The sequence below is a fragment of the Astatotilapia calliptera genome, chromosome 5, assembly GCF_900246225.1.
Source record: "Astatotilapia calliptera chromosome 5, fAstCal1.2, whole genome shotgun sequence".
NCBI classification, from domain to species: domain Eukaryota; kingdom Metazoa; phylum Chordata; class Actinopteri; order Cichliformes; family Cichlidae; genus Astatotilapia; species Astatotilapia calliptera.
The window spans coordinates 19,957,232-19,967,003 of record NC_039306.1 but is presented as its reverse complement, the minus strand read 5'-3'; the positions used below and the strand labels follow the sequence as shown (position 1 = coordinate 19,967,003).

Here is a 9,772-nt window from a genome sequence, read left to right as displayed (position 1 = left end):
TTATCCAGCCCCCTGGTGAAGCAGAATCTGAGGAATGCAGAGAAATGCCATTTCTAGACTGGAGCTTATTACTAACAGGTGAGTTCTGCACTTTGCACGTCTGAACACAACACATGCCGTACACTTTCACATCAAAGAAAATACTGCTGCATGCACTCTCTATTACACACGCTCATATTTTCCCTCTTCATCACAGTAACGGTTTTCCCGGCACATACATTCCTGCACACAATGGAATCATATTCATTCCCCAAGCGTTCAAAGGCCTGTTTCTTCAGAGCTGGTGTGCTGCAATGCATCAGGCACAGAGTAAGCCTGTCAGAAATTAAGCCGTGTCACTCATCCCCTGTCCATTAAAATATTTGTTTGTAAGTGAAGCATGAAACCGATAGGGGGGCTGATGAACGCATGCCAAGCTGAACACCTGTGAGCAAAGGTGCAGTGGTCGGTAGAAGTGCAGGAACAGGATGCCAGTGCGTGTGTGGGAACTGGAGGGGGAGGTGTGTGGTGACCCAGCTGAGGTGTAATAAAGCAGCCAAAACCCAAAGGCTATACGTGTCTCAACGTTCTCCATGATGAACCATAATTACAAGACCAGTAACACTACCTAATACCAACTACTCATCTAATGGCTAAAATTGTCAATGCTTGCAAATTTCTGCCACAAAGTACAAGACCAGATCCAGATGTGCCATGCATGTGCTCGGGCAAGACTCCAGCTTGGAGTTGCCGTGGAAAATGTTAGCATGATGTTACCAGAGGTGATAAGGTAAAGAGGAGTGAAGTACACATTTATTTCCATGTAGTTACCACAGCTTGGCTCAGTTACTTAAGTAAAAGTAGTAACACTAAACCCCAGGACACTCTATTATTAGTAAATTAGAGAGGAAAAAGATCGTCCCATAAGTGCTATGCTGTGTTAATTTATTCATTTCACTAAAACATTTGTACATTAATTTATGTCTTGTTATGACAGATTGTAAATTGAATTTAATTGAAGTATGCGTTCAAAATATTACTTTTAAAGGTATAACTCATAAATTTTTAACCTTATAATGTTATGACGGCAGCAATCAATAATAAAGTAAAAGCGTACACGCATCTTAAATTACACTTCTTACTCATTAGTTAAACCTGTATAATTCTTAATAACGATCATCTGGCACAGTTTTATTCACATGCATGGCTGCTTAATTAGTTACACGTGTTAAACTGCCTATTAACCCAAATATTAAGTTCAGTTTTATTCACAAAGTGCCAAATCACAACAGCAGTTACCTCAAAGCATTTATATTGTAAGGTGAGAAACCCCCCAAAATCGAGGGCAAGCACCTGGGGACTTTAAAATAGAAACCTCTGGCAGAACCAGGCTCAGGGAGGGGCAGTCATCTGCTGCAGCTGGTTAGGGGTCTAATCAGCCAATCACATGGCAGTAAAGCTAACACATTTAGGCACATAGACATGGTCAAAAATAGCGTGAAGTTCAAACATCGTCGAGCATCAGAACAGAGAAGAAGGATGGAATTGTTGCCAGACATTCTGGTCTGAATATTTCAGAAACTGCTGATCTGCTGGGATTTTCTCACACAGCCATCTGATGATGGTTTGAACAGAGGAAATATCCGTTCAGCATCAGCTGTCTGAGTAAAAATGCCTCGATTATATCAAAGGAGAATGACCAGACTGCTTCAAACTGATATGAAAGCATACTGTTGCTTACTCAAACAATCAACTCAGCTAAGGTATACAGAAGAGCTGCTACAGCAGCAGAAGACCACACCAGAGGACACATCTGTTAGCTAAGAACAGAAAATTTAGGCTACAGTTCTCACAGGTGTCACCACAACTGGGAAACAGAAAATTTGCAGATCAACATCTCTGGATTTCTCCTGCGACAACCAGATGGTAGGATCAGATGTGGTAATAATAAACAACATGAATGCATGGATTCAAACTTGCTTGTATCAGTGGTTCGGGTTGGTGGTATAGTGGTGTAAGCATGTGGAGGAGATTTTCCCGGCACACTTTGGGCTGCCTCAGCACCAAACTGAACATCCTTTAAACACCACAGCCTACCTGAGTATAGTTTCTGACCACATCCAACCCTTTATGACCACAAAGTATCCATCTTCTAGTGGCTGCTTAATTTCAGCAGGATAACATACTGTCACCATCACACCTCAAACACCTTGCACCTTTGGGAGTGTTTGTATTGAGAGATTCATATGATGGATGTGCAGCAACTGTGTGATGCTGTTAATATGGACCAAAATCTCTGAGGATTTTTTCTGGCACTTTGTTCCGTTTATGCCAGAAAGAATTAAGGCATTTCTGTGGCAAAAGGGTAAATCTAATAAAGTGTCCAGTGATTGTATTTCAACACTGTGTGTGTGCATGTTGTATATTTTCACAACGGATTCCCCACTGAATGTATATATTTTGGTTCCTGTCAGTGGTTTAGACCAAGAGAAGACACTGACATCTATCAGTATCTCACTTTGGGTATGGACTGCACCAAAGGCCGAACTCCAAGCTTGTCCCCTTATGTTTCCGTTTTAAATTAGTTTTGAACGGAGTCCAATCACAAGTCAGGAGAACCGGAGAGCATAATGCATTTCAGCAACTGCTCATGAGTCTGTCAGTGGTTTCACTCCAAAGTGGAGCCTGAAATAAATCAAACCCTCTGAGCTTCTGGTTAGTAACCAGCTATTGTCATTTCATCATCCCGAAGTTTTTTTTTAGTGGTTTAGGGGGAATAAAGGCGAACACAGCAGGGGCTTCACATCTGTTTACCAGTTATATTTCATCAGACATTGTGTTGTTAATGTTTCAATTTTCCAAACATATGTTATCAAAGCAATGCCAGATGTGTGTGCGTGACTTGAAATATGCCCTGTATGTGTAATATTCACATAATTGCATGTGTGTCTAGTTAACACGATCACTCCTGCTTAGGGAAACATTTGAAAGCGTTCCAGCACTTCCCCTCCCTCCCTGCTTTCTCTCGTCCAGAAACGGCACAGCAGGACCCCTGTCTGAGGGCTCAGCCGCGCCTAAACCCAGCCTGAGAGTTTTACAACAAAAGACAACAAGTTGGAGAGTGTTTTTCGGCGCAGTTACACGGGAATTCAACCCGGGACGGGAGGAGAACAAAGGGGAGGGACGGTCTGAGCTGATGGACTCGGAGATGAGATAGCGCTCATACCCTGCCCCAGCTCCCCATCCATCTTCTTCTTCTTCCTCTCGGTTGATCGGACGGTTGCTTGTCTTACCGGATGATGTGAAAGTTTTATGACAATCTGGGCAGGGATTTTCACCACGTGATCATACTGTTTAGTTACCAGCCCACGGTGATATCCGACAACCCGGGTTTAGGTGAGGGGGGCTCGGCTCAGCGGGACCGTGGCGAAGCGCTCAATTCCCCGGCTTTCGTGAGCAGTGGTAAGTGCCTCAACTGACCTCCCGGCGCTGTTGAAGAGAAGGTACTTGATTACTTTAGAAAGTAACCCCATGATATAACCGCTATACATCCAAGTGACGCTTTGAGGTCGTCTCACCTTCTTAAATGAGCTGAATTAACTCTGTGAGTAAAAAATAACCACGAAAAAACCCATTTACATAACTGTACAGATACAGAGGCTGATGTGTGATCATTTTGTATGTTTTGGTTTATTTTAAAGGATGTTTAAAATTTTGGGAGGCTAAATGTAAATGTAACGCATGAATGCTAAGTTAATTCAAGTTCAGATTTAATGGTCTCAACTATTTGGGAAAACAGATTTTAGCTGTATCACATGTCTTCCCTTATAATTGTATATGAAACACTGATATATTATTGTAACGCTTTCCAGACTTTCGGCTGAAACCTCGCTCTCTTCTTTTTTAAGCTAAAACCCAGAGTCTGGAGTCCGTCAAAGCAGGACATTATAAACATATATATTTATTTTATTAAAAACATTTCGTCGGTCTCACAGCCCACCACAGCAGCCTCTTGTAGGCTCTCTGTCTCCAGAATTGATCCTTTAGAGTCGCAGACATATTGAAGTGCTAAAAAGCGTGTAAAACAGTGGATGTGGGTGACCACATCCAGACACTTTTAATATGCACCAGGAGAAAACGATTTTGTAGCTTGTAAATGACGTTAATGGCTGAGGCATTTTTAAAGAAGAGAGCGAAACAGAGGAGAGCTTTGCCTCCCACTCCCATTGTATCCCCTCTATTCTCTGACACTATAAACCCATTTTAACGTCCTCACTGCACACGTTCAACAAGTTTTTATCCAATCAAATGCACCAAACCCGGTAAGAAGAAGCAATCTGACTGATGCACAAGGACGTGTGGGTTGTAAGATGCTATAGGCACCAGGAAGTTGTCAATCCACATGAGCAGGGACATGCAAAGTTCAGATTTCACACCGACTGAAAACTGGCGCTATGTGACCTGCAGGCAACAGATGGCGTGACGAGACTTTGCCTTTCACAGAGTTAACAGAGCGGCGGCGTGTTGTGGTTTTCTGCTCCTTTAGGTGCAGTCATGTGGGAGAGGATTCAGATTTGCTGCGCACTGTTTGCACTGTATTCAGCGGCACCGCCTGCACACATCAACCGCCTGGCGCTGTTCCCTGACAAGAGCGCCTGGTGCGAAGCCAAGAACATCACACAGATAGTCGGGCACACGGGATGTCAGCCTCGCTCTATTCAAAACAGGTCAGGATGAAGGCCCTCTCTGTCCGATTATCTCTCAGTGCAGCTGAAAACAAATAAAGGAGAAATTCCTTGATATCATTAGGTTACGCTATCAAGAGTCATGCCTCATTCAGTTTGTAGGGCACATTATTTAATCGGCAATCACTAAATATGTCTTTGTTCTTAGCCAAAAAGTTTCTTTAAAAAGACTGTGGTGCTCAAACGAGCTCCAGCAGAGTGCGCGTCTGCTAAAAGCCAAATAAAAAGTTTGTCTCAGCCCATATTTATTAAATCTGTGTGCATGACTAGACGGCTGCATTCAGAGAGGAAGCTAATGACAAGATGTTCTTTGGAAGAGGTAGTCATGCATAAGCCTGGAGTTGTTCATATTTTTTTAACGGAACTAAAACCAAAATTATGTGTGCAAAACCTTTAGGTAATTGACTTTTTTTAAAAAGCAAACTACAAAGAGCAAAACAGCTAGCGTGATAGTAGAAAACACGTTTATCTATGCAAAAGATCCCTGATCTGAGGTCGGGAGGACAGACCCAGAGTCATGGGGTTAAAAGCTTGCGCCCACATAAATGACGTCACATCTGTGTCAAATCCAGCGTGGATCAATCCGCTGCGGCGACCCCTGGGAAATAAGGGAGCAGCCAAAACATCCTCTTACTACAGTTATTTTGTGTAGTTACAAAACTAAATAAAATGGAACCAGAGATAACTCGTGTGTACACTCTGAGTCATCTTCACAAAGAGTTGTGTTTGTGTGCTGAACGTGTAAATGTTGCCCCTGACAAACAGCGTCCATAGTTTCACATTTAAAAATACGAAACCCACCTCTGAAAGTAGCTCAAGTTTAGTAAAACTAAACTAAACTAAACTAAACACACAGTCTGGAAACTAACTGAAACTAAACAAGCAAAAACTTTAAACATATAGAAATAAATAGAGCCTGACCGATACCGATATCCAGAATATCAGCCGATATTTTTCTCCTTCCAGACACACGGATATGCCTAACATTTGTCACATGTAGTTATTTGCTCTTCCCGATTCTGCTCTGATCAGCTGATTGTTGTTTGTGGCATTTCAAACACGTTGCCAACAGGGAAGTTGCAGAGTGCCCTCTGGTAGACAAGCAATGCCGACATTCTGTATTTTTATAAACGCAAATATCGATAGATGCGCAAATGGCTAATCTCAGTCTATAATGCTGTCTCATTGATAAACAGTACCAGCCCTGGAAATAAAAACTAACTAAATAAAGAAACAACAAAATTGCAATAACTGTGACGCAGGACCTTTGGTTCTTGCCTAAAACATAAATCTAACAAATGTAACTGACCACCACACAGTGTTTATGCCACAGCCCAAAATTAACAGTATTGTTAATCACTCAAAAGCGATTTTTTTTATGTTTCTGTAATGTTTATTCACCAGCATGCAGAGGCATGTTAATAAAAATGACATTTTTAATGCTGAAATATAATTATAGTTGTTATACATAAACTTTTTAAAATTAAGATTAAGATGTCAAACTACAGTTATTTACTTGTAATCTGTAAACTCTGTTGCTAACCTCGCCCTCACCCCCTGTCAGCACCGGCAGGGGTTTATATAACCATAGAGAAAACAACAGCGTGAATAATAAAACAAGCATAAAAACAACAACAACAACAAAACAGCACCCCTCGTGGCAAAGTAAATGTGTTTGGCACAACAAAGGATCCAGACCATAAATGTGTTATCTAAAACAGCTGGATAGGGCAGGTTTTAAAAAAGAAAGATGTTTTTGACAGATTTCAGGTGAAGTCATTAAATAATATTATATATATATATATATATATATATATATATATATATATATATATATATATATATATATATATATATATATATATATATATATAAATCCCAAAAAATCCCAAAAGTTCCTGAAGCAATTGTCAGACAAACAGGAGTACACAGTGTTTTTATTGTGAACTATTTACTGTACTTTTCTGTACAAAAGATTTTCTGAGGCCAGGCGACAGCTAACTGTTCTTTATACCTTCAGGCTGCATGACTGAGAAAGCTGGTCAAAGATACATTGTTATTCCTATAAAGCTCTCTCAGTAAAACTTGATATGCATTCCTTCCTGTATTTGTTTGAACAGTATTGTAGAAAAACACGTTTTCCCATCACCTTTATCCTGGCTTTCACTTGAAATCACAACTTGGCTGGTAATTCCCATTTACGCATTACACGTCTCTGTGATTTGCCTCAAGGCTACCAGGCATCCTCAGACTTGGTAAATCAGTTCACATTTCAGGCTCTTTTTTTGGTGAAATTATTACTTCTTACTCTTGCTCGGCATGAACGCTGCATCTGTGTAGTTGAATGAGAAATAATAAACCCTCTCCTCTTTCTTGCAGAGCTTGTCTGGGTCAGTGTTTCAGTTACAGCGTCCCCAACACATTTCCACAGTCAACCGAGTCTCTGGTCCACTGTGACTCCTGCATGCCTGCCCAGACACAGTGGGAAGTGGTAAGAGTTATTGGACATTAGTCAGTTAGCAACCCCACACCAACAGTGAAAGCACGCTGTCCTCACCAGCAAAGCAAAAAAGCAGAAGATCTCGAAAAGGAGATCAGAATAGATCATAGTTACTTTTGTCTGACGTGAACCTTTAGCCTGTGTTTTAGATTATTTTAAGGTTCTTTGTCCCTTGTAACCAGAAGGAATCCACTCTTAGAAAAACAAAGGCTTTGTGGTGAGATGTATGTAGTTTGGAAGGCTGCCAGGTAGGCTCGGTGGATGGGACCGCAGGTGAGGTCACCTCATGTTTCAGTGGAAAGATATTGTACCTTGGAGCAGACAGTCGTTACCAGATAGTTTAATTAATTTCTGCACGTTTTTTTGTTTCACAAGACAAGACGGGGGAAAAAGTGCCTTCACGCTCACACCTTACAGTTAATTATCTGAAAATGGACGTCTGCGCCTGCGGTTGTGATTGTTGTTTCAGGACTTTAAACAGAATTCAGTTTGAGGCAAAACAAAGTCAGCTCTCATGAAAGTGGATACTGCTCCCCGCTGCTTTGGCTCTTGATAAAATTGCTGAATGATCATTTTCATTGGATAATAGAAACAGTGAGGGGGAAGTTGCGTGAGGTCTGGAGAACTGGCTGAGCTTGTGTAACTCTTGGGTTTACGGAGGGGGGTTGTGTATTTTTCTGTTTATTTGATTTTCCGGCTTTTCCCAGTATTTCTTTATTCCATCGAGTGTCATAAACTTTGTATGAAAACACAGATCCAGCAAAACAAAAACAAAACTATGAACCAAGAGTCTGGTTAGTGGGACCAAAGACACATTAACGCATTCACAGGAGTCCATCTTATAATAAGCATGTTAAATAGGAGGTGATGGAGGGAAAACTATAAGAAAATACTCTTGTTTAAACATAAAATATATTATCACACCTTGAGATTATTCAAAATAACAGCTTAACTTAAATACTATACAAATCAATGCAAGGAAACAATAAATATTTCATCTTTCTGCTGAGTTACTTTCAATTCTCAACTCACTCTTTACGCATGCATGTGTGCAACTTTGTGTTGGCACAGGTGACGCTGGATTGTCCGGGCAGCGAAGACTCTCCCCGGGTGGATAAGCTGGTGGAGAGGATCTTCCGCTGCAGCTGTCAGTCGTGCAGTAAGGAAGGTGTCCAGGAGGGGGCGGTGATGCAGCTGTATCCAGCAGACAACAGCCTGGATCCTGTCCCGTCTTTATCAGACAGCGGGGTTCAGTCTGACCCCCTGCCCCACACAGACACGCACTCCTACAAGCATGCTCAACTGCACACAGACCATCACTCACTACCACACACATCAGACGGGGGGTAGGTCTGTAATCTTGTCGCTCACTCCAGGGGACTTTACCGCCCTCCCCACTCTCCCCCGACACTGCATCCTCTGTACCAAGCTGTAGTATTTTAAAGGCACTTTGAAGATATGACTTCACTTTGTGTTAAAGCGTTTCTCTAAAGGCACACACACACACACACACACACACACACACACTCACAGAGTCATGTTATCAGACGGTGTGTATGAACTCGTCCAAACACAAAAGCCTGTGCACTCTTTTGTTTGTTGATTAGCACATTCATGTGTGTGTTTGTGCATCCAAACATGACTATAGTCTGTTAATAAGCTGCAGTCTTTTAATCTGCTTCAAATGCATTAAAGTCAGTTGAGATAACTCTCTTTAGTTGTCGTGTTTATCTGAAAGCTTTCCTGCTGCTCTGTCACTTTTGTTTTTTATTTTTTCAATGTCACAAGAAATAAAACTGAAAGCGCTTTGTTTGTGTTGGCTCAAAGACCCACTTTCAGCTTCCTGTCAGGGACTACAAAGATGAAGCTGTGACTCTATTATGTGGTTGTTGTGTGACTCTTGGCCATGGCCACATGGTCTTGTTTTATTGTGACCAACAAAAATGTAGCCATGTCAGACTTTTAATCGATGCTGGTGCCACTTACTGGAGCGAAGAAGAGCTGCAGGATGAGACCCTCCTGCTTGTTGGCCTAAATCTGATCTCAGTGCCACAGAGGAACTTTTCCCTGCACATTTACTCAATTATCTACTTTATTTATGGTGCTGCATTTAAGGGATGTGGTCATGTTTTTCCAGTCATCTTTAAAAAAAATTCTGATATGTCAGTTTTACGTTTATGGAGTTTTCATTGAAGTTATTTGGCAATGAAAGATCATTTTTTGAGGGTTCTTTATTCAATACCACTTTATAATTCTGATCCACTACATTTATTTCAGAATTTTAGTTTCTAAAAAAAAAATACGATTTTGTATTCAGAACAGATCAAAAACTTCAGATTAGTTGTTAAATATAGTTGTGCTCCGACGTTTATATACACTCATCATGGGCGTTAATGTCATGGTAATTCTGGGCATTCTTTGAACTGCTGTTTCTCCAGGGTGGAACGATTGTGCAGCACACATCCTTCGTGACTTAAAAAAAAGAACTGGGGGCACAAGTTTTAATTTTCTATAATCCGCACAGGGTCAAAAGTATACATGCATCCCC

General features: G+C 41.2%; 1 protein-coding gene across 1 annotated transcript; it reads left to right on the top strand.

Annotated features, from left to right (window-relative positions):
* The first annotated feature begins 3,298 nt into the window (after nt 1-3,298).
* nbl1 (NBL1, DAN family BMP antagonist) lies at nt 3,299-8,937 on the top strand. The gene is made up of 4 exons (XM_026167914.1): nt 3,299-3,441; nt 4,526-4,706; nt 7,104-7,215; nt 8,296-8,937. Exons 2-4 carry the CDS (start codon nt 4,534-4,536, stop codon nt 8,572-8,574), a joined length of 564 nt encoding a protein of 187 aa, XP_026023699.1. The 5' UTR covers nt 3,299-3,441; nt 4,526-4,533; the 3' UTR covers nt 8,575-8,937.
* The last annotated feature ends 835 nt before the right edge of the window (nt 8,938-9,772 follow it).

Bases quoted from the DNA above. Each gene is read 5' to 3' on its own strand.
- nbl1 (XM_026167914.1), top strand. From the start codon at position 4,534: ATGTGGGAGAGGATTCAGATTTGCTGCGCACTGTTTGCACTGTATTCA. The intron at 4,707-7,103 runs GTCAGGATGAAG...TCTTTCTTGCAG, and splicing joins CCTCGCTCTATTCAAAACAG to AGCTTGTCTGGGTCAGTGTT. The intron at 7,216-8,295 runs GTAAGAGTTATT...GTGTTGGCACAG, and splicing joins CCCAGACACAGTGGGAAGTG to GTGACGCTGGATTGTCCGGG.